Below are 25,138 nucleotides of genomic sequence, written 5' to 3'. Positions count from 1 at the left end.
GTGACAGCCAAGAAAGCACAACAACACCTTTACGTCCTCGGGAGGCTAAGGAAATGCAGTAGCTCCTCGACCTACAAACTTAATCCGTTCTGGGACCTGGTTCGCGAACCGAAAAGTTCGCAAACTGAATCAATTTTCCCATTGTTCAGATATTCAAAGCGGGCATAGCAAAGCAGAGCAATGACAATGCAACCATGGGCTTTTTGCGTTCGTACCTTCCTTCGTATCTTGAATTTCATACGTACGTTGAAGCAAACGTTTACGTACAATCCCGTTCGCAAACCGATTTGTTCGTGAATGGGGTCGATCGTATGTCGAGGCGCTGCTGTATGGCATGTCCATTACCAATTTTTAATCGATGCACCACAGAAAGCATTCTCTCTGGATACATCACACCTTGGTATGGCAGCTGCCAAGAAACTACAAAGAGTTGTGAACACTGCATTACACATGCCAACCTTCTATCCATTGACTCCATCTATACTTCTCACTGCCTCAGAAAGGCAGCCAACATCATCAAAGACCTCTCCCACCCCAGCTATAATCCCTTCCAATGTCTTCCATTGGGCAGAAGATTAAAGCTTAAACACATGTACTAACATAGTTTCAAGAACAGCTTCTTCCCTAACTGTGATTTGACTTCTGAATGGACCTTTCAAATTTAATGTTGATCTTGCGCACCTTCTATGCAACTGTAACATTATATTCCTCAATCTTATGCGCTTTCTATGACATGATCCATCTGTACTGCATGCAAAACAAAACTTTTCATTGTACCTAGGTACGCGTGACAATAATAAATCAAAATATCTACCTGAGAATTAAATTGATAAGTCTTGCTGGAAGAGTGTGGAATATGGGAAGTCTTGCATTCGAATAGCACTGATTGTAATGAGGTCAGCCAGGTGGACTTCATTGAACATTAATTCTCTGATTGGGGCTGTTAACGTGGTCCAATCAGGGAGCACTGACCAACAGATTCAAACAGGAGTGACAGAGGCTCTGCTTAGGCTGAGGGAGTGGGATCAGTGAAGGACTTGCCATTTTGTGTTTGGTGGGGAAAGAAACACACAGTTAGTGTGTTAATGCTGTTGTTGGGTTTTTCTATGAAGGAGTGTTTTTTTTTCTCTCTTACCCCTTGTTTCAGGTGGACATTTTTGATTTTGTTTGATTTTCTTTATTGTTTTTTGGGGGGGGAAATCAAGAGTGTCAGAGGCTCTCCTCACTCTTGAGAACTGGCTCTGAGGGAGCTGGATCAGGGTTAAAGACCCTCTATGTAATAAACAAAAAAGTGACTCCATGATGGGATATTAGCCTCTGTGGAGTTATTTAAGGAAATGCCCAGCCTAGGGGTAGCAGTGAGGATTAGATTCCCTACAGTGTGGAAACAGGCCCTTCGGCCCAACAAGTCCACACCGACCTGCCAATGTGTAGCCCATCCAAGCCCATTCTCCTACTTTTACCCCTTCACCTAACACTCTGGGACAATTTTTAGCATAGCCAATTCACCTGACCTGCACACATTTGGATTGTGGGAGGAAACTGGAGCACCCAGAGGAAGCCCATGCAGACATGGTGAGAATGTGCAAACTCCACGCAGGCACCTGAGGTGGGAATTGAACCTGGGTCTCTGATGCTGTGAGGCATCAGTGCTAACCACTGTGCTGCCTGTGGCTATGGCAGCAGAAGAGCTGAGAATGAAGGTAGTTGTGTGAATGTGGTCAGAAGCTAATTTTGGGGTCACTCAGAACACTAACAGAGTTTAGTCTCAGTTGTTGGGGGAGGGGTGGAGCAGTTAGGTGAGTGGAATTTGGAAGAGCTAAAATGCTGATCTTAGTCGTCCTGATTTTTAATTGGAGGAACTCTTAGGTCATCCAGCCTTGAATGTTGCATGAGCAATCTGATTAATTTAGCAACTGTGTAGGAGTGGTTGCTGATGAGAGCTGGATGCTGTCAGATTATACACTGCAAATGAATGTTCAATCAAACCAATTGTCAAACTCTCCTCTGCAATTTCTTCCCTAATTTATCCACACAAACCAAAATTGTTCTGCTAAATCTTTTGGTAAAAGGCTGCACATCTGTGGAGTGTAGCACCCAGATGAACTAGATCAATGTTATCTGTAGAAGATGTGGGAGGAGAAACAGACCAATCAGCCCATCAAGCCATTCAATGGAATCAAATGGCTGAGTCAACTGGTTCCCTATCTTCTCTGGTAACTATTGATTCCCTTATTAAAAAATTCTCACATGAATATGCCTAACTATTGAGTCTTGACCGCCTTGTGCAGTAAAAAATTCTACAGATTTCTCAGTGAACAGATAAATAAGAGATTCATAGACTAAGTGGTCATGAAGATTAATGTGGGAAAATGTGAAGTTCCTTTTTTGGAAGGGAAGATGAAAGGGGTATTATTTAAATGGGGAAAAGCTGCTGAAAACTGCAATGCAAAAGGTTTCGGGGAGCACTTGTGCATAGCTAGCACGTAGATGTAGCAGGTAATTTAAAGGTGAATTGAGATTCTGAAGAAGGGACATGACATGAAACATTAACTTCGCTTTCTCTCCACAGGAGCTACTAGACCTGCTGAGTTTCTCCAACAAATTGTGGTTTTGTTTCAAATCTTCAGCATCTGCAATTCATTGTTTTATTTTAGGCTAATTGAATGTTGGCCCTTATTTTGAGGGGTTTGAAGTACAAGGAGGGAAGTTTTGCTGCAATTGTATAAATTATTCAGACTATCTAAAGGACTGAGAGCAGTTTTGGTCCTCTTATTTAAGGAAAGATATTTTCTTGTAAGCTGTTCTGAGAAGGTTCACTAGCATGATCCCCAGTATGGAGGGATTGTCTTATGAGCAAAGGTTGAACATTTTCAGACTCTACTCAGTGGAATTTAGAAGAATGAGAGGTGATCTCATTAAAATGTGTAGAATTCTCAAGGGGCTTGACAGGGTTAATATTGAGGCTGTTTCCCCTTGTGGCAGAGTCTAGGTTCATAGGGCATAATCTCAGGATAAAGGGGTGTCAATTTAAGACTAAGATGAGAAATTTCTTCTCTGGTTGTGTTTAGACTCCCTACAGTATGGAAACAGGCCCTTTGGCCTGAAGTCCTTGACACCGATCGGGGGTGAGGATACAGACCATATGTTTAAGGTTGAGGTAGTCACGTTCTATATCAATAGGGGAACCAAGTGAAATGACATGATGGATGTCATCAATATCAGCCATTACATTCTCATTGGCCTTCTCCACTCATCGTCATAGAGATGCAGAGCATGGACAGAAGGGTCTGTTTCCAACCTGTCCATGCCAACCCAATCTAGTCCCACCTGCCAGCACCCAGCCTGCATCCCTCCAAACCCTTCCTATTCATATACCCATCCAAATACCTCTTAAATGTTGCAATTGTACCAGCCTCCACCACATCCTCTGGCAGCTCATTCCAAACATGTACCACCCTCTGTGAAAAGGTTGCCCCTTGGGTGTCTCTTATATCTTTCCCCTCTCACCCTAAACTTATGCCCTCTAGTTCTGGGGTCAGGGAGTCCAGGGAAAAGACTTTGCCTTTTTATCCTATCTATGCGCCTCATAATTTTGTAAACGTCTAGAAGGTGAGCCTCTGACGCTCCAGGGAAAACAGCCCCACCCTGTTCAGCCTCTCCCTATAGCTTAAGTCCACCAACTCTGGCAATATTATTGTAAACGTTTTCTGATTCCTTATCGTCTCAAAAGAAAATCCCCAAACTTCCCACTCTGAGACTTTGCCCTCTGTTACTAGACTTCCCCACAAGATAAAAACAACCTCTCCCTGTCAAGTTCCCCCATTTTTAAAAATGTATTGCATGAGAAAGGGGCCAAAAATAAAACTATTAACCTCTGATCTTCCAGATCTACAAGACACTTTTTTTAAAAAAAATTATTCCCAACAGTTTATAGCATTGTGTTTTGATGTGGAGGTGCCGGTGTTGGATTGAGTAAATGTTTATTGAGGGGAAAGGAAAAAAATAGACCATCCTAAACCCTCTTTGCAAGACATTTGAAGGCGGGAAACAAGAGTTGGCTTCATGAAAAAAAAGCGCGCCAAACCAAACACGTGCCCGGGACTACTTCCGCCCCCAGCCCGAAACCGCGTCGCTCATCGCCTCCCGCGCGCGTCACCCTCCGCGGAGAAAAGAAATAGTGCGGCTCCCTCAACGCGCCGGGCCACCCGAGAGAGCGCGAGACCCGAGAGAAGGGGAGGGGGTGAGAAACCGAGAGGTCATATGGTACCGGGGCCGTCGTCCCGTTTGAACGAACGAAGGGTGGGAAAAGAGAGAAAAAAAGAGTATCCTTCCGCCCTCCCGGGAGACCTTCCACTTCCGGAGAAGAGCGGCCGCCATTTTGTTGGCCCACCTTTTTTTTAAAAAAAAAGTTGATTTTAAAAAAACTCAAAAAAAATTTTTTTTCCCCCTCCGAGGCGATTTTTTTTCCACCTCCCTGACGGTAAAAGAGGGTCGATTCTCCTCAGGAAAACGACGGCCGGCGTTGTATGTTGGAGGGAGGAGGAGGAGGACGACAACCGCCGCCGGGTGCGGGGGGGGGGTGGTTTGTTGAGAGAAAAAGGTAAAAAAAAAGAGACGGCGTCCGCTTCAAAACCCAAAAACCCTCCCCCTTTCTCTTTTATAACCCAACCCCCCCCCTCCTCCTCCTCCTTCTTTCCTCCTCCTCCCCTCTCGGCCCGGGCCTTCATTTTTCCCCCCCCCTCGCTTTTTTTTTCTCTATTATCGCGAAAACAACAAAAGAGCGAAGTTAAACCGTCCGCCTCGAGGTAAAAGATTGGGGAGCCGGAGAGGGAGGGAAGGAGAAAGGGGAGAGAGAGAGAGAGAGGAAGGAAGGAAGGAAGAGGGGAGGAAGAGGAGGGGGGAGATATAAAAAAAAACGGATGAAGTTTTTAATTCCAGGTTTCTCCACCGGATGTGGAAGTCGACTTTAGAAGAAATTCATCGACTTCCCCCGGAAAAGGCGCCACTCTCTCTCTCTCTCTTTCTTTCTCGGGTTTCCTGTTGTCCCCTCTTTTATTATCGTTCTTTCCCCACCCCCCCCCCTTTGTGTTATTTTAAAATGTCTTCCCCCCCCCCCTTCTCTCTCTCTCTGGGTTCATGGTTATTCGCGCGCTTCTCTCTCTCACAATCTCCGCCATTGTGTCTGTCTCTCTATAAGTGTCTGTGTGTGTGAGAGAGAGAGAGATGGGGGGGGTTGTTTTTATTCATTTACCTGTCTGTGTGTCTCTGTCTCTCTGTCTCGGGGATTGATGGCGGCGGTCGATTCTCCTCCGGGACACGGAGCGGATCCAGCGGCTGGAGCTCGGCGGCTGTTCTCCCAATCACTCCCTGCAACCCCCACCCCCCCATACATTCCCCCCGACCACCCCCCCCTACACACACCCCACACACCCCCACCCCAACCCCCACACACACCGCACCCCCATCCCTGACCCCCACCCCACACAACTCCCCCCATGCCTGACCCCCACCACACGCACCCCCCATCCCACACACACCCCCATCGCTGACCCCACTCTCTTCCACCCCACCGTCGCAGACCCCGCTCCCGCCCGCCCGCCCCGCCATCGCTGACCCCGCTCTCGCCCGCCCGCCCCGCCATCGCTGACCCCGCTCTCGCCCGCCCGCCCCGCCATCGCTGACCCCGCTCTCGCCCGCCCGCCCGCCCCGCCGTCGCTGACCCCGCTCCCGCCCGCCCCGCCGTCGCTGACCCCGCTCCCGCCCGCCCGCCCCGCCGTCGCTGACCCCGCTCCCTCCCGCCCGCCCCGCCGTCGCTGACCCCGCTCCCTCCCGCCCGCCCCGCCGTCGCTGACCCCGCCGTCGCTGACCCCGCTCCCGCCCGCCCGCCCTGCCGTCGCTGACCCCGCTCCCGCCCGCCCCGCCCGCCCCCCCCGCCCCGCCGTCGCTGACCCCGCTCCCTCCCTCCCGCCCGCCCGCCCCGCCGTGGCTGACCCCGCTCCCTCCCGCCCGCCCGCCCCGCCGTGGCTGACCCCGCTCCCTCCCGCCCGCCCGCCCCGCCGTGGCTGACCCCGCTCCCTCCCGCCCGCCCGCCCCGCCGTCGCTGACCCCGCTCCCTCCCGCCCGCCCGCCCCGCCGTCGCTGACCCCGCTCCCTCCCGCCCCGCCCCGCCATCGCTGACCCCGCTGCCTCCGACCCCGCTGCCTCCCTCCCGCCCGCCCGCCCCGCCGTCGCTGACCCCGCTCCCGCCCGCCCCGCCGTCGCTGACCCCGCTCCCTCCCTCCCGCCCGCCCCGCCGTCGCTGACCCCGCTCCCTCCCGCCCGCCCCGCCGTCGCTGACCCCGCTCCCGCCCGCCCCGCCGTCGCTGACCCCGCTCCCTCCCTCCCGCCCGCCCCGCCGTCGCTGACCCCGCTCCCTCCCGCCCGCCCCGCCGTCGCTGACCCCGCTGTCGCTGACCCCGCTCCCTCCCTCCCGCCCGCCCGCCCCGCCGTCGCTGACCCCGCTCCCTCCCGCCCGCCCGCCCCGCCGTCGCTGACCCCGCTCCCTCCCGCCCGCCCGCCCCGCCGTCGCTGACCCCGCTCCCTCCCTCCCGCCCGCCCCGCCGTCGCTGACCCCGCTCCCTCCCTCCCGCCCGCCCCGCCGTCGCTGACCCCGCTCCCTCCCTCCCGCCCGCCCCGCCGTCGCTGACCCCGCTCCCTCCCTCCCGCCCGCCCCGCCGTCGCTGACCCCGCTCCCTCCCTCCCGCCCGCCCCGCCGTCGCTGACCCCGCTCCCTCCCTCCCGCCCGCCCGCCCGCCCCGCCGTCGCTGACCCCGCTCCCTCCCTCCCGCCCGCCCCGCCGTCGCTGACCCCGCTCCCTCCCTCCCGCCCGCCCCGCCGTCGCTGACCCCGCTCCCTCCCGCCGTCGCTGACCCCGCTGCCTCCCGCCCGCCGTCGCTGACCCCGCTCCCTCCCCCCCTCACCATCACTGACCCCACTCCCCTTCTCTGCCCACCATTGTTGATCACCCTCCCTGCCCCCCTCATCGCTGACCCTGCTAGCTTCCCCAGTTCCCTCCCAACCCCTGCCTCCGCAATTAATGACCCCACCCTCCTGCTTCCCCAACCACCCACTCACTCATTTGTTCCTCTGCTTCTCAACCCCCTCCCCCAAAGCACCTATTCCCCTGTTCCCTCCCCCCATACATTTGTTCCCCTACCCACTCACCCACCCATTTCCTCGCTCCCCCTCCCCACCCACTCACTCCCCTGCCCATTCCCCCCACATAGGCGCCAGCTCCACACCACAGAGCCCACGCACCCTCATCTTGCCACCCCATCCCCCCCATCCTGCACCTTAGGTTCCCAACACCCTTCAGTGCCTCACCTTAGATCTCAGCATTTTGGATCCCACCCCCACTTACTTACTTTGCTGTATCCTTTCAAACATTGTGCATGCACTTTCCCTTAACCCGAATTGCCCACCACTGTGTTCCCTGCTCACCCTTCCCCTTCACCCCAGCCCACCAATATTAACTGGTGGAGAATCCTTGAGTACGGCTTTTATTTATCTGGTTGTGTTGCTGTTGGTGTGATTGGATAGTGCTTGTATGTGCCCTTATGTTTGTGAGCTATTTACCTTTGACCTTACCACAAAGAAGTTGCTCTTCAAAATGTATAAATCTAACGTGAGCTGAAATTTTATTTGTGTGAGGCTGTGCTGTCTTATTTGTTTGCATTAGTGTTGTCATAAGTTTATTCACTGAGCACATCTTGTGCTGATTTCAGACTGTCTGCACCATTGCAATTTTGAAAAAAATACCCAGCGGTGAATTTGTTCTGATGACTTATGACTGATGAGTGTTTGTGTTCGAATCTTGAAGATTTTGCATTTTCATGTTGCAATACTAAAAGGCAACAGGTGCCTAGAAAATTGAGTTCCCCCTGCATTTTGGTACTGACCCTGTTGTTTTGTATGTAATGTTAAGTTAACTTGCTTCAATCATTAGCCATTTGGACAGAAGATTAAATTGAGGCCCTGTTCGTCATTAGTCAAATGTAAAGTATCCCCGGCCGCTAATGGAAGATGATAAAGGGTAGAGATCTCTTGGGTGTCCTGGGGCCAATATTTATCCCTTGACCAACATCACCATGTTTTAAAAAAAAATATCTAGGGATAGTTCATCATGTTGTTTTTGGGAGTTTACTGTGTTCAAATTGACTGTGGTGTTTTCTGAAACCGTAACTGTCCGTCAAAAAATATCGGCTATGAAAAGCTTTTAGAGACATGCTAATGATGAAAAGTTAGTTGGACTTGGGAATCTGTCTTGTCATACTTTTCAGATTGACTGATGTATCACAAAGCTCAGATTGCAATTATTGGCCTTTGTTAGTTGATGACTTGCACTCAGTTGACTGCTCTGTCTAAAGTCAAAAAGTGTGGCGCTGGAAAAGTACAGCAGGTCAGGCAGCATCTAAGGAGTGGGAGAGTTGACATTTTGGGCATAAGCCTGCTCCTCGGGTGCTTGCTTTGCTTTTCCAGTACCACACATTTTGACTCTGATCTCCAGCATATGCAGACCTCACTCTTCCATCTCTGTTTACAGACCTGAAACAAAAGTTACAAAGTCTTTTGTGGAGTGAAACCAAATTGAATTAGAATTGGATAACTACTTGCAGGGGAAGAGGCAGTAAGTGGGGACTAGACTAACTCAATACTTATATTTCAAAAATGAGCACAAGTGAAAAAGGTGAGTTGGTGGACTAGTAATGTCAGAGGCCCAAGCTGATGGATATAAACTCCATCATGACAAATTATATTTTATTCAAAATAATGTAGAATAACTCCACACAGACAAACGCCCGAGGCTGGAATTGAACCTGAAACCCTGGTGCTAGGTTTGATTCCAGCCTCTGGCGTCTGTGTGGAGTTTGCACATTCTCCATGTAGCTGTGTGGGTTTCCTCCGGGTGCTCCGATTTCCTCCCACAGTCCAAATATGTGCGGGTTAGGTGAATTGGCCATAGTGTTAGGTACGTTAGTCAGAGGAAATGGGTCGGTGTGGACTGGTTGGGTCTGTTTCCACACTGTAGGGAATCTAATCTTTTTTTTAAAAAAAGCTAGCTTAATGGTAACCATACAACCATTGTTGATGTTTGTAAAACCATATCTAGTTCACTGTCGTTTAGGGAAGGATACCTGTTATCCTTACCTGGTCTGGCCCAGTGGGACAACCCCACCACCCTGTGGCCAGCCACTTTAACCTCCCCCTCCCACTCTGCCAAAGGAAATGTAAGTCCTGTGCCGCCTCCACTGCTGAATCCAAACCACCCAAGACCTGGAGGAAGAATGCCATATCTTCCACCTTGGGACCCTCCAACCACACGGTATCAATGTCAGTTTTACCAGTTTCCTCATTTTCTGCCCCCATGTCAGATCCAACCCTTCAACTTGGCACCTCCCTCTTGAACTGTCATACCTATCCATCTTCCTTCTGACCTATCTGCTCCACTCTCCCCTTTGACCTATTGCCATCACCCTCCAACCCCAAATACCTATCCCCTGTCCAGCTACCTCCAGCCCTCTCAAATAACACCTTCCTATTTATCTCTTAGCCACGCACCCCTCCCTAAACATTCCTGATGAAGGGCTTGTAGCCGAAGCATTGATTCTCTTGCTCTTTGGGTGCTGCCTGACCTGCTGTGCTGAGCTCTTGTCGATGATCTCCGTATTGCTGAGAAAGTATAAGGGTCAATTGTCTAGGATTGGTTTGTTGGAGGATAGCAGATTTCTTTGCAACTTTCTTCCAAGAATGGCGGGGTTGGGGTGGACACTGTTCTTAATATGTGAGCCAATGGGTTTGCGGATTCCGCCTTTGAAAATAAAAATCTTGTCCCTGTTTATCTTAATTTCTACCTTTTCCATTTTGTCAAAGGTAAAAGATAGGATATCAACATAGCTCACTGTCCTACACTGTCTCCTGGTCAAGTAACTCTGAATTTAGGATTCTTATCCTCACTTTAAAACCTTCTACAGCCTCAGCCTTCCCTCTTTCAGCCCACAACCCTCTTCTAAGTCCCTCTTAGATTCCATTCCTTCATAATTGGTGGCCATGCCTTCAGGAACTGGGAGGTTTTGTGATGTAGGAGGCACTAAAGAAATATCGGTTGTTGGCTGGGTGAAAATGAGAGACATGGTGTGATAAAAATCAGGCACTTGATGTGGCACAGTGGTTAGCACTGATGCCTCACAGCGCCAGAGACCTGGGTTCAATTCCCGACTCAGGCGACTGACTGTGTGGAGTTTGCACATTCTCCCCGTGTCTGCGTGGGTTTCCTCCCACAATCCAAAGATGTGCGGGTCAGGTGAATTGGCCATGCTAAATTGCCCGAAGTGTTAGGTAAGGGGTAAATGTAGGGGTATGGGTGGGTTTCGCTTCGGCGGGTTGGTGTGGACTTGTTGGGCCGAAGGGCCTGTTTCCACACTGTGTAAGTAATCTTAAAGTAATCTAATCTAAGTGGGGAAAATTATGTGGGAGGCTTGTAGAAGGAGAGAAATGGGGTTATGGAAATAATTATGAGCATGAAAGTACTTATTTCCACCGTAATCAGGAAATGAACTCGTGCTAGATATCCAAAATCCTAACTACACAAGTCGAGGGTGTGCAGGCAGAATTAGAAAGGCTCAATCAAGGTAGACATGAATGGAATTCGGAATTTTGTCTTTTCCTTCCCCAGCTTGATCAGCTCCTGTAATCAGTGTCAGAGCTTTTATTGTAGTTTTTATTACATTTTTGGGTATGATACAGTGATGTTGGGGGAAGTCCATTTTAACTTTGGCTTTGCAGCCTTGGAGAGCAAGGACAGTAAGGGGAATTTATATATAATGTAAAGAGGACAATAATAGATTACAGAAATAACAAGTTTAAAACACAGTTGAAACTAAACAGTTAGACAATGGGGTGTAGGTTCAACTGGGAGTGTACTGCTGAGCTATGGATCTTAAAGCCATAGGTTAGTTCAGCAAGCAGACTGAGGCTGTATACGACTCTGGTCAGACCACATTTCGAGTATAGTGCGTAGTTTTGGGCCCCATATCTGAGTTGAGGGTGTAGTGCTGGAAAAGCGCAGCTGGTCAGGCAGCATCCAAGGAGCAGGTGAATTGGTATTTCGGGCATAAGCCCTTCAACAGGAATGAGGCTTGTGGGTCAAGGAGGCTGCGAGATAAATGGGAGGTGGCGGGGTGGGGGGGGGGGTTACTTGGAATGGGATAGATGAAGGTCAGGTGGAAGTGATAGGTCAGAGGGGACGATGGAGTTGTTGGGTGGGAAGAAAGGAAAATGGCTAGGTCGGACCACTCAAGGGGGTGGTATTGAGTTGGAGGCTTGGAAATGGGATAGTCCAGGTATAGTCTGACTCTCACAGCTACCTGGACTGCACCTCCTCCTGCAACCATATGGGATCAATGAATTTTACCAGTTTCCTTATTTTCCCCTCCCCCAATGTTATCCCAGTCCCAAGCCTCCAACTTGGCACCAGCCCCTTGACTGTCCTACCTGTCCATCTTCCTTGCTTCCTTCCTTCCCACCCACTGGCTCCGACCTATCACTTCCACCTGCACCTTCATCTACCTATCACATTCCCAGCTACCCCCTCCAGTTCTATCCCCACTCCAACTGCTGTTTATCTCTCAGCCCCCTTGGCCCACTAGCTTCGTTCCTGATGAAGGACTTATGCCTGGAACATTGATTCTCCAGCTCCTCAGATGTTGCCTGAACTGCTGTGCTTTTCCTGCACCACACTCTCACCCCTGATCTGCAGATGCTGGAGTCTTTGTTTTCTCCCATATCTCAGGAAGGATGTACTGGCTCTGGAGCATGTTCAGAGGAATTTGATGAGAATGGCTCCAGATATGAAAGCTTAATGTGTGAGGGACATTTGAGGACTCAGGATTTATATTCAGTGGAGTTTAGAATGGGTGAGGGGGTTGAAATATACAGAATGTTGAATGGCCTGGACAGAGTAGATATTGAGAAGATGTTTGCAGTGGTAGGAGAGATGAGGACCCAAGGCCACAGCCTGTGTAAAGGGAAGACGTTTTAGAATAAGAGATAAGGAGAAACTTCTTCAGCTAGAGAGTGGTGAATCTATGGGATTCATTGCCACGGAAGGCTATGGAGGCCAGATCATTGAGTTTTTTTTTTAAGACTGAGATAGCTAGGTTCTTGAGTATCAAAGAGACCAAGGGTTACAGGGAGAAAGGGGTTGAGAAACTTATCAGCTATGATTGAATGGCAGAGCAGACTGGCTGAATGGCCTATTCTATGCTCCTATGTCATAGTCATAGAGATGTACAGCATGGAAACAGACCCTTTGGTCCAACCCGTCCATGCCGATTAGATATCCCAACCCAATCTAGTCCCACCCGCCACCGGCCCTTATCCCTTCAAACCCTTCCTATTCATATACCCATCCAAATGCCTCTTAAATGTTGCAATTGTACCAGTCACCACCACTCCCTCTGGCAGCTCATTCCATACACGTACCACCTTCTGTGTGAAAACGTTGCCCTTTAGGTCTCTTTTATATCTTTCCCCTCTCACCTTAAATCTATGCCCTCTAGTTCTGGACTCCCCCATCCCAGGGAAAAGACTTTTGTCTATTTATCCTATCCATGCCCCTCATAATTTTGTAAACCTCTATAAGGTCACCCTTCAGCCTCCAACTCTCCAGGGAAAACAGCCCCAGCCTTTTCAGCCTCTCCCTGTAGCTCAGATCCTCCAACCCTGGCAACATCCTTGTAAATCTTTTCTGAACCCTTTCAAGTTTCACAACATTCTGATAAGGATACCAGAATTATGTCTTATGAAATAATCATTTTGATTACTAGTTGTGCAAATTCCAAAATACATTAAAAGCTAAATTTGATTTTTTTTGCTGTGAGCAGGTATTTGTGGATTAGGTGGACTGGAAAACTTTGCTGATTATATATAGGCCTGTCATTTATTGAATCATACAGAACAATACAGACCCTTTAGTCCAATGACTGCATGGCGACCATAATCCCAAACTAAACTAGTCACACATGCCTGTACTTGGCCCATATGAGATTAGACTAGATTCCCTACAGTGTGGAAACAGGCCCTTTGGCCCAACAAGTCCACACTGATCCTCCAAAGAGTAACCCACCCAGACCTACTTCCCTCTTGAATAATGCACCTAACACTATAAGGGCAATTTACATGACCTGCACATCTTTGGATAGTGGGAGGAAACTGGAGGAAACCCATGCAGACAGGGGGAGAATGTGCAATCTCCACACAGATTGTCGCCAGAGGCTGGAATCGAAGCTGGGTCCCTGGTCCTGTGAGGCTGTAGTGTTAACCACTGTGTTACACAGGATACATCAACTGCAACAAAAATGTGAGGAGTACCTGTCACTAAGATTTGAGTCCATTTGATCAGGTGCTGGTGTGACTGCATCTAGAGTATGGAGAGCAGTTTTGGTCCCCTCATTTAAGGAAGGCTATCATTTGATTGGAGACTGTTCAGAGAAAGTTCACTAGAATGATCCCTGGTATGGAGCGACTGCTTTGAGCAAAGGTGAAACAGTTGGGGTTCCTTATTGGATTTGAGAACAGAGTGACGTGATCTCACTGACAAATGTATGATTTTTAAGGAGCTTGACAGGATAAATGCTGAGAGAATGTTTCCCTCTTAGGAAATCCAAGGACCCGAGGGCATTGTCTCAGAATTAAGGGTGCTAATTTAAGACTGAGATGTGTCTTTGAGTCCTTCTGAGCATTGAGTCTTTGGAATTCTGGGCAGTGTGCATATGTTTAATCTGAGATAGACAAATTCTTGATTAATAGGGGGATCAATGGTTATGGGCAAAGGGCAGAAAATAGATGTGAGGAGGATCGGCTTAGCCATAATTCTGAATGGCAGAGCAGGTCTGAGGTGCTGAACAGCCCACTCTTGTTCTATTTCTTGTGTTTGAATACTTGTTATGGTTTCTCCTCCTTTTAAGACCATTCTTAAAATCTCCCACTTTAACCAAGCGTTTGGTCACTTGCTAATTTCTCCTGTGTTTGGTGTCAAGTTTTGATTTGTGATACATCAGCTTTCAGATATTTTGAGAAATACAAGTATTGTTAATTTGTTGTTGAGTTGCTTTATCAATTAATGATACACTTAAAAGATCTGGGGAGATTTTAATTAGAAAAAGCAAATTTGATTATTTCCCTCCACTTTCCTCAGATTTACAGCTATTGCTTTTACTTTGCCTATCACTGAAGGAAAAGGCTGAATAACCTCACTCAGTTGATTGATTTGCTGAGGCCCTGCATTAATTTTAATGTTTGGCCCTTGGGGTTACAGATTTTAGTGTCTGATTGGCTGAAAGTCAACCCTGAAAACTGAATTTTCCAGAGCCAAAAATGTGAGCTTTGTGGTGAAATGTTCAGGGAACATTGCTGATTGAGTCATTCTGGCACTGACCCAGGAGCTTGCTCACGTCCCTTCTGACAAGAACCTGATGCACTCTCTTGTTTCTAATGGGCCAGATGTGCTAAGTGGAGATGTGGGAACCTAAGTGTTTGATGAAGCGCTTCTTAAGATTCCATGAAAATTGGAGGAATTACATGGAATCAGGCCATGTTGGATGACACAAGTTATGAACCTTTGACTTGCTCATCATATTTACCCAAAAGAAAAAGTTTACTAACTTAATGATGCTCCAGCTGCAATGCTCCAGCAAAGCTCAGCGCAAGGTGGAAGAACAACACCTCATTTTCCACTTGGGAGCCCTGCAGTCCCCTGGACTCGGTATCCAATTCAATAATTTTAGGTCTGAACTCTTCCCATGTCCCAAACACCCTGCCCCACACACCAGGCCTTTTATGACATAGTCTGTCATTACACACTACCTATTGTTAGCTTCTAACAGTCTCCATTAAGAGCTATTCACCCTCCCAGCGGATTGTTATCAAGTCATTTGTCTGTCCAACTGTTCTATCTCTTTGGGCTCTATCCCTATCTATCGTTTACTCCTTACACCCCCTCCCAAAAAAAAACTTCTGCACATAAACTGACATTTTCCAAGCTACCATCAGTTCCGAGGCAGGGTTGCTGTACCCAAAATGTTAAATTTGATTTCTCTTCATAGATGCTGCCAGACCTGATGAGCTTTTCCAGCAACTTCTGTTTCTGATGTACAGCATCTGCAGTTGTTAGTTTTTACTTGCATGTATTATGTATTGGGAGGAGTTTGCTGAATGGGGCATATCCTTGTGCTCCCACTCAAAGTTGCACAGGAAATTAATTGACATACATGAAAGGCAAATAAAAGCAAAGTAATGCAGAGGGTGGAGATATGAATTAGCAACAAACTGCTGGAGAAACTCAGCAGGTCTGGAAGTACCTTAAATATTGCTGAAAGCATTTCATTTTGCACTCATTAGAACTGGACACATGAAACTGAGTTAAGAAAGAGACACCATATACATAAAGTGAAGAGGGTGCTGATTGAACTGGAATTGTAAGAGGTACAGCAAAGAACAGTTAGCACTGTCAATCTTTACTGTAAGACCAGGCAAATGCATTCTAATTGGTCAGGGCATTGCCATGGGGATGCAACAGAGTCTGACTGTCCCTCTCTCTCACCCCCTTTTTTTTTTGGAAAAGGTGCAACATATGTACAAATACCTTTTGCCTACATAGGGTCTTGAATATTTACATATGTAGCTTCTAGCATGCTCAAATCCTGTGGTTCAACTGATAATCTTTAATTGGTTTCTGATATAACTCTTGGCATAGCCCAGGTTAGTTAGTGAATGATTTCCAATAGTAGAATCACATCTAATGGTGAATGTACTTCCCTGAGGCTTGCAAGCATGAGCTGATTGAACACGAGTGGCCTGCTGCCAGCTGCAGATATTTAACAGGGCGCCTTTTTTATTCCAGCCACCAGTTGTGGGAGGGAGGTGGAACTACAGCACAGCTACACACACACAAGCTGTATTAGTCAAGTCAACAAAGACACTAGCTTGAGCATACTAATCTGAAAGCAGCAGACCTCAGAAGCTAAGTAGATTCACTTAGTACTTGTATTCCCAGACAGATTTATCTTAGGTGTAGAAAGAAGGATCTTGTGGCTCGATGGTAGCATTGCAATATCTGCCCTAGAAAGTCTGGTTTCAAGTTCCAGTTCAGGATGTGATGTCCAATGGCATGTCTGTCCATGTTGATTGACTTTCCTTTTTTCCTTTTTTTTGAAAGAAAGGGTCCTCACTGTAACCTTTTTAAGATGGAAGATTAAAAATATAGATGTTATTTGCTTTTTGGCTTATCAAACATACTTGCAATCAATCTGAGGTGTGTATAAATCCAAAAATTGTTAACAAGCGGCCTTGGGGGATATCAATCACTCCATGCCTTCAATTGCTTTGTCCCTAAGCTCTTGACAGTCACTTCCTTGACATCACCACCCCTCACTCCTCCTTTTAAGGTGCCTCTCAAAGTCGTCTTTATTTCCACAATATCTCGTTATGCAGCTACGTTACAATTTGTTAACACATCTGTGAAATGCATTAATGTTTTAGGGTATAGGTTTGCTCGCTGAGCTGTAGGTTTGATATCCAGACGTTTCACTATCTGACTAGGTAACATCATCAGTGACGACCTCCAAGTGAAGCTAAGCTGTTGTCTATTTATATGTTTGCCCTGGATGGGGTTTCAGGGGTTTGTGGTGATGTCATTTCCTGTTTGTTTTCTGAGGGGTTGATAGATGGCATCTAGATCTATATGTTTGTTTGTGGCGTTGTGGTTGGAGTGCCAGGCCTCTAGGAATTCTCTGGCATGTCTTTGCTTAGCCTGTCCCAGGATAGATGTATTGTCCCAGTCGAAATGGTGGTTTTTTTCCTCCATGTATAGGGCTACGAGGGAGAGAGGGTCGTGTCTTTTTGTGGCTAGCTGGTGTTTACGTATCCTGGTGGCTAACTTTCTTCCTGTTTGTCCTACGTAGTGTTTGTGGCAGTCCTTGCATGCAATTTTGTAGACGACATTGGTTCTGTCCATGGGTTGTACTGGGTCTTTTAAGTTTGTTAGTTTTTGTTTGAGAGTGTTGGGGGGTGTGTGCTTCTACAATTCTGAGGGGTCTTAGTCTGGCTGTCATTTCTGAAATTTTTTTTGTTTTTGAGAGTTAAGTGTTAGAGGAATTCAAGTTTTCAGTAACTGGATGGATGTAGTATGCTTTTTGAGGAAAGTGTGGTTCCTTGTCTTCAGAGCCCTGGTACAGATGAGTTTCGTTTTGAATTATTTCTCTTCTCTCTCTCAAATTTTTGACCTTGCTTTCCTTATCCATATTTTTGATTGTTATTTCTGGTTCTGCCCTTTTGCATAGAAGTCATGCTGCAATATGTTTGCATTGGAAATGGTGCCATAACCAGATGCTAAACATGTTGCTGCAAGGTTGAAAAATGGTAACACTTCTCCCCTGTGAAGAAGCACTATCTCTAGGATTTCAGTAAAGAGTAAAATTAGCACTCTTATAACTGCTGTACTGGGTATTTCTGTACCTGGAAATATGGGTGGTTTTACAGGCCTATGTTATAATGATGAAACGAGAGTACTGTGTCTCACAAGATTGGAAAAGTATTGTTTATTTCCCCTTCAGTCTGCGATAAATTTGTTTCGTGACATTATTGACCAATGTCCATAACTCAATCGGACTACAAGTTAAAAATGCATCTCACTGTTGAACTGGTTGGGGATATTCAGGGCTGTGGAGATGGGTACCATATCAGCCAGCATCACCTGAATAATGGAATAGTCTTGAGGGGCTGAATGGCCTAATTTTTGATAGTCCCTCGTTAGCCAGCAGATCCAGAAACGTATGACTGGTCTGAGTGTTTGGGAGAACATGAGGACTGCAGATGGGCATGAAACGTGAACTCCCCTGCACTTCGGATGCTACCTGACCTGCTGTACTATTTCAGCGCCACACTGGTCTGCTAGTTTGAGGTACCTTATAGCAGGTTCTAAATGAGTCAAGATTAGACTGGTGCTGAAAAAGCACAGCAGGTCAGGCAGCATCCGAGGAGCAGGAAAAAAAAATTGACATTTCGGGCAAAAGTCCTTCTATCAGGAATGAGAGTGGGAACCTTGGGGTGGAGGGGGATGGTGGAGAGGTTTTATCTCTGCATCCCTGAGGCTTCCAGCTTCATTCGTGATGAAGGGCTTTTGCCTGGTGTCGATTTTTTTTCCTGCTCCTTGGACGCTGCCTGACCTGCTGTGCTTTCCCAGCACCCCTCTAATCTTGACTTTAATCTCCAGCATCTGCAGTACCTAATTCTGCAGACTAAATGTAATGACCCATGTGAGATTGGAAAAGCAATAATTCTGTGTTAGGTACAGGTGAGCTTTTCTTTCTCATGTCTAATTTGAAATGCGGCCCTTGACTTGTAGTTGCCAAATACCTGAATCTTTTCTTTGCTCTGTGAAAGACTGATCACAATGTGGATTTGCTGACAGTAGTCCCTGTGTATTACCTCTGATCCCAAATGATGATGCATCGTTACATACTTGGTCCACATGTTGCCTTTTGGTAATATCATCTGAAGCTTCCACATGTATGTTGATGACACCCAACCTCCATTTCACCACAACGTTTCTCAACTTCTTTACTGCATGTGTGAGCAGATCACTCGTTTTAACATTTTGTTTTGGAGATTTCTCTGCTTAAACAATGGAAGAACAGAAAATCTAGATTATTGAATATATTTGAGGTTATTTGTCAGAAGGCAACTTCATGATGGCTTTTGCATCGCATACCAAACTAATCCCAATCTATTGTAATCTGATTATAAAACATCGGAACAGAAGCTGACCATTCAGCCCATCGAGTCTACTATGCCACTCCAATGAAATCATGGCTAATCTGATAATCCTCACTCCACTCTCCTGCCTTCTCCCCATGACCCTTAATTTCTTCACTGCTTGATTACTTGTCAACCTCAGCCTTGAATATACTGTGAGCTATTCTCAACAGCCCTCTGGTAAAGAGTTCCACAGGTTTTCAATCCTCTGAGAAAAGAAATTCCTCCTTATCTGTATGAAATAGGTGTATTAAAAATTGAGATTGTGCCTGCGATCTCCCACAAGGGAAAATAAACTTTCCACATTCACCTTGTCAACTCCTTTAAAGAGTCTTCTATGTTTCAATAAGGTCACCTCTTCTACTTCTATTTTTCAACAAGCACTTGACCAACCTATTGAAATTCTCATAAGGCAGTCCTCTGGACCTGGTCTCAATCCACTGAACCTTCTACAGGCTGTTTGTCTATTTAGATAAGAGGCCTGTTTTATATTCCATTGTGTTTGCATTTGCTATTATCCACTGAACGTGGGTGCACCCACCCCCACACACACTGTGTGGTACCTTAAATGCTATCTGATAATCCAAATATATTACAATTGCTGCTTTTCCTTTATTTCTCCTGCTTGTTGCCTCCCTACCTCTAGTAAATTTGTCAGGCATGATTTCCCCTTCATGAAGCCATTCTGACTCTGCTTCATTTATGTTATGCATTTCTTTTTTTTTTGTCTCCTTCCCTCCTTAAATACTCTGAGACTTCTCCAGAATCTTAAGTATTCTAAAAAGATTTTGATTCAAAATGTTGATATCTCAGCTCTTTTACAATTGGCTGTCTGTTTTCTTTCTGTGAAGGGCCACCTGAAGTTTTAAGCCTTAAAGATGCTGTAGTTTGATATTGAATGTCCAGCTTGCACGTTATGGTGCAGCAAACACACAGTTACACTTTTTTTTTCTCAAATTTCCCCAGGAATAGTGATTCAGTTTCATGTTGGCTCCTTTCCATGTCACTCATATTTGGTTGAAAAGGAAAGGAAGTCCCTATACTGAAAGGCTCCTATATGCAATTGCTGAAGATTATGATTTTTGTCATATTGCCCAACTGCATTCGGAATATCTGAAAAACAAGCCATTGGATTTGCAAATAGTGTTTCATGACTCCAATTTTCTCGTTGCATCACAATTACTCTTGGCATAAGTTCCAAAACCATCCTCACAGGAAGTTCTAAGGGCTGTTCCTGGTTCTAATTACATTTGCGCTATATTTTAGTTTGAAGGCAACTGACTTAAAACTTGTTCAATAGTCAGGCAGAGTTCTTCCACATCATCACTCTGAAGGTTCAAATTACATTTGGTGTCTAATCACATGCTAATTTTGTATGGCTGATCTGTTCCAACATTTTGCAATCTGAAGAACATTGCACCACTCAAGCCTGTTTTGTCATTCAATGAGATGGTGATTGTGGTTGATCTTCTGTGTCAGCTTCACTTTCTTGCATCACCCCTATATCTTCCTGCTCACTCAATGAGCAAAAATCTATCTGTCTTGAATAAGGATTACCTGTGTCCTTATCCTTTTGAGTAAAGAAATTCCAGTTTACAATGCTGAGTGGCTGATTAGAACTTACAACAATACAGCATAGAACAGGCCCTTCGGCCCTCGGTTGCGCCAACCTGTGAACTATTCTCAGCACGTTCCCCTATACTATTCCAAAATCATCCATGTGCTTATGTAAGGATTGTTCAAATCTCCCTAATGTGGCTGAGTTGACTACATTAGCAGGTAGGGCATTCCACGCCCTTACCACTCTCTTTGTAAAGAACCTGCCTCTGACATCTGTCTTAAATCTATCAGCCTTCAATTTGTAGTTATGCCCTCTCGTACATGTTGATGTCATCATCCTAGGAAAAAGACTTTCACTGTTTACCCTATCTAGTCTTCTGATCATCTTGTATGTCTCTATCAACTCCCCTCTTAGGCCCCGTCTTGCCAGTGACAACAGGTTCAAGTCTCTCAGCCTTTCCCCATAAGACCTTCCCTCCAGACCAGGCAACATCCTGGTAAATCTCCTCTGCACCTTTTCCAATGCTTCCACATCCTTCCTGAAATATGGCGACCAGAACTGTACACAATATTCCAAGTGTGGCTGCACCAGCATTTTGTATAGCTGCAGCATGATATTGTGGCTCTGGAACTCAATCCCTCTACGAATGAAACCTAACAAACCATAACAGCACTATTAATCTGGGTGGCAACTTTCAGGGATCTATGTACGTTTTCTCCAAGATCCCTCTGCACATCCACACTACCAAGAATCTTTTCATTGACCCAATACTCTGCCTTCCTGTTATTCTTCCCAAAGTGCATCACTTCACATTTAGCTGCATTGAACTCCATTTGCCACCTCTCAGCCCAATTCTACAGTTTATCCAAGTCCCCCTGCAACCTGTAACATTCTTCCACACTGTCCACTATTTCACCGACTTTAGTGTCGTCTGCAAATTTACTAATCCATCCACCTATGCCCGCGTCCAAGTCACTTATAAAAATGACAAACAGCAGTGGCCCCAAAACAGATCCTTGTGGCACACCACTAATAACCGGACTCCAGGCTGAATATTTTCCATCAACCACCACTCGCTGCCTTCTTTCAGAAAACCAGTTTCTAATCCGAATTGCTAAATCACCCTCAATTCCATGCCTCTGTATTTTCTCTAACAGCCAACCATGTGGAACCTTATCAAAGGCTTTACGTGGCTGATTAGAAGTCCACATAGACCACGTCAACTGTCCTACCTTCATCTACATGCTTTGTCACCTTCTCAAAAAAACTAAGGTTTGTGAGACACAACCTGCCCTTGACGAAACTGTGTTGACTATCTGAAATCAAATTTTTGCTTGCTTGATAATTATAAATCTTATCCTTTCCAAAACCTTTCCTACAACAGAAGTAAGGCTCACTGATCTATAATTACCTGGGTCATCTCTGCTGCCCTTCTTGAACAATGGCACCTTTGTAATCCTCCAGTCCTCTGGTACCAAACCTGTAGACAATGACAACTCAAATATCAAAGCCAAAGGCTCTGCTATCTCTTTCCTAGCTTTCCAGAGAATCCTCAGATAAATCTCATCTGGCCCATGGGACTTGTCTACTTTCATTCCTAGAATTGATAACACCTGTTTGTAACTAACCTCAATCCTTCCTAGTCTAATATCTTGTACCTCATTCTTCTCCTCTACAATATTCTCCTTCTTCTGAATGAAAAATGACGAGAAATGTTTGTTTGGCACCTCTCCGATCTCTACAGGGTCCACACAGAATTTCCCACTTCTGTCTTTGGCCCTATTCCTACCCTAATCATCCTTTTATTCCTCACATACCTATAGAAAGCTTTAGGGTTCTCCTTTATTCTATTTGCTAAAGACTACTTTTTGCTCTTAACTCTCTTTAAATCCTTCCTAGCTGATCTGTAACTCTCCATCGCCTCATCTGAACCGTCTTGCTTCATCAACACACAAGAGATGCAATTTCTGTTGTAAAACACGATTTCCTTACCTTATCACTTCCTCCCTGCCTGACAGGGACATACCTATCAAGGACACTCAATATCTGTTCCTTAAGCCAACTCCACATTTTCATTGTCTGCATCCCCTGCATTTTGCTACTCCATTCTATGCATCCTAATTCTTGCATAATCCCATCAATAATTCTTGACCTGTGGCATGTACCTATCCCTTTCCATCACTAAACTAAACATAACTGAATTATGGTCACTCTCTCCAAAGTGCTCACCTACAACTAAATCAAACACCTGGCCCGGTTCATTACCAAGCACCAGATCCAGTGTGGCCTCCCTTCTTGTCGGCCCTTCGACATACTGTGTCAGAAAACCCTCCTGTACACATTGGGCAAAAACTGATCCATCTGCCGTACTAGAGTTATAGCATTTCCAGTCAATGTTAGGGAAGTTAAAGTCCCCCATAATGACCACCCTGTTCCTTTCACTCCTACACAGAATAATTTTGCTAATCCTCTCTTCCACCTCCCTGGAACTCTGTGGAGGTCTATAAAAAAAACTCCAATCAGTGTGACCTCTCCTTTCCTGTTTCTAACCTCAGCCCACACTACCTCAGTAGACGAGTCCTCATCAAAAGTTCTCTCAGCCACTGTTATACTATCCTTGACCATCAAGGCCATGCCTCCCCCTCTTTTACCGCCTTGCCTATTCTTAATGAAAGAGCTAAACCCTGGAACCTGCAACATCCATTCCTCACCCACCCTGCTTTATCTATGTCTCTGAAATGGCCACAGCATCGAAGTCGCAGGTACCTATCCATGCTGCAAGCTCACCTACTTTATTTCGGACACTTCTGGCGTTGAAGTTGACACACTTCAAACCACTTTGCTGTCTGCCAGCACATTCCTGTGACCCTGAAATCCTGTCCCTGTCCTTCCTACTCTCATCCTCCTGTGCACTGCAGCTACACCTCCGGTTCCCATCCCCCTGCTGAGATAGTTTAAACCCACCCCAAATAGCACCAGCAAATTTCCCATCCAGGATATTAGTACCCCTCTGGTTGAAGTACTTTTTTGTCTAGAGACTTCTAGTACAAGGGTTCAGTTTCCACCAGGGCGGCTGGTGGAATTGAAAGCTAGTCTCGATGATTGTGACCAATCATCATTGTGATTAAAAATCATCTGGTTCACCAACCAGGTAGGAAATCTGTCATCCTTCAGCAGGATACGTACCATGGTTCCAGACCCACAACCTTGTGATTGACATTTGACAGTCCTCTGAAATGACCCTAGCAAACCACAGTTAGAGATTGAGATCAAATGTAACCTAACTAGTAGCGCCTACGTTCTGTGAAAGAATTTCTAATGAAAGACTTAATAGCCAATGAAATACTTTTGAGTTGTCTCTCGTAACTACATTGTACGCAGCATGATTCCTCTTACTGACCGATCTCATTTAGTGTCTTTTGAACTTACAGAAACTGGTAGAGTAATGCTGGCCTTTAAACTGAAATAGGGATAAAAGGTCTCCATCTTTATCTGAGAGAAGAGACAGGACCTCTGTTTAACCATTTCATCTCAAACCATTTCTTACCAAAATTAGCATCTTGACCAATGCAATAGTGTGCTCAAATGTCAGCCTATATTATGCTTTGAAGTCTCTCTAAAGTAGAACTAAAGTCAAAGACTGGGACTTTTTCCTACTGGAGCATAGGAAGTTGAGAGATGACCTTGTGTAGTTTATAAAATGTGGGTATAAATAGGGTTAATGGTCATTGCCTTTTCCCTAGGATGAGTAAGTTCAAGACAAGGGTGTGCATTTTTAAGATGAGAGGAAAGAGATTTTAAAAGACATGAGGGATAAATTGTTTACACAAATGGGGCTTGTGTGTGGAATGAACCTCCTGAGGAAGTGGTGGATTAAGGTACAGTGTTTAAAAGACATTTGGCAAAGTACATGAATAGTAAAGGTTTGGAGGAATATGGGCCAAGAGTAGGCAGGTGGGACTCGTTTAGTTAGAGATTATCTTTTGCGTGGACTGGTTAGACCAATGGGCCTGTTCCCATGCTGTATAACTATATGACTGTATAGGGTCATTGAACCAGGACTGAACACTGTCTGTCCATGTCTCTGAATTATACCTGTTCAGTGCCTCCTCCCAGAACGTGCTTCACTAGTGTATCTCCCATGGCTTTTCCATTTTAGAAATTGAAGGACCAATCACATTTCCGTCATTAGCTCTAGTGTAGGTATTGGGGGGTGGGGGGGGAGGATGAAGTCCAGGAATGCCCATAGAACAATCTGCTGCTTAGTGAGATAATGTCCAAATAAGAAGACTGTGACACAGATTGCAGATTTTAGTACTACTCAATTTCCCATTGCTGTTGGGAGTTCTGACCAACTACAGCATGGATATTGGAGGGGAGTAATTGGGTTAGGGTGAACAGTTGTGAGTTAGCTCTTTTTCTTAAATCCTACATTTTGTTTTATTTCTATTTTTCATTGTAAATATCCAATAAATGTTTAATAGACTAAGCTGGCATACCGTAACATGCCCCTCCAATTATGGCATTTCCGTGCTTGAATAGGTCAGAGGGTCAGTACAGTGCCACATGTTACACAACCCCTTTTCTACTATAAATATATTTTAAAAATTATTCATAAAACATATATTTGTGTACACACATGCATAGTCAGAAATGCAGTGGTGTGTCAAGGAAACTGAATTACAAACTTAGCATGGCTCAGTCAATTAACTCTTCAAGTTGCTC

The 25,138-nt window shown here is 46.0% G+C and overlaps 2 protein-coding genes across 6 annotated transcripts in view; one reads left to right on the top strand and one right to left on the bottom strand.

The window, feature by feature from the left end:
- Positions 1–259: 259 nt before the first annotated feature.
- Positions 260–6,965, bottom strand: LOC132805530 (spidroin-1-like). The gene is made up of 2 exons (XM_060820641.1): positions 5,574–6,965; positions 260–409 (listed from the first exon to the last, which is right to left on the bottom strand). The coding sequence occupies exons 1-2, from the start codon at positions 6,963–6,965 to the stop codon at positions 260–262; spliced, it is 1,542 nt and encodes a 513-aa protein (XP_060676624.1).
- The window catches only part of LOC132805459 (GA-binding protein subunit beta-1-like), a 57,430-nt gene continuing 36,720 nt past the window's right edge, over positions 4,429–25,138 (top strand). For 2 of the 5 annotated variants that reach the window (XM_060820546.1, XM_060820542.1), the window contains exons 1-2: positions 7,255–7,412; positions 7,637–7,666. In XM_060820546.1, the coding sequence (XP_060676529.1) occupies positions 7,652–7,666 (15 nt within the window). In that variant the 5' untranslated portion in view covers positions 7,255–7,412; positions 7,637–7,651. Of the gene's footprint in view, positions 4,604–4,767; positions 4,809–7,254; positions 7,533–7,636; positions 7,667–25,138 lie in introns of those variants that run through there. The other 3 variants (XM_060820543.1, XM_060820544.1, XM_060820545.1) reach the window with 3 other exon arrangements.

The sequence above is a fragment of the Hemiscyllium ocellatum genome, chromosome 50 (assembly GCF_020745735.1).
Source record: "Hemiscyllium ocellatum isolate sHemOce1 chromosome 50, sHemOce1.pat.X.cur, whole genome shotgun sequence".
Lineage (NCBI taxonomy): Eukaryota > Metazoa > Chordata > Chondrichthyes > Orectolobiformes > Hemiscylliidae > Hemiscyllium > Hemiscyllium ocellatum.
This window is presented reverse-complemented; position numbering and strand designations above follow the sequence as displayed.

Coding starts and splice junctions, on each gene's coding strand:
- LOC132805530 (XM_060820641.1), bottom strand. CDS start 6,965: ATGGTGAGGGGGGGAGGGAGCGGGGTCAGCGACGGCGGGCGGGAGGCA. Junction 410..5,573: donor CGGGAGCGGGGTCTGCGACG/GTGGGGTGGAAG, acceptor GTTTCTTGGCAG/CTGCCATACCAAGGTGTGAT.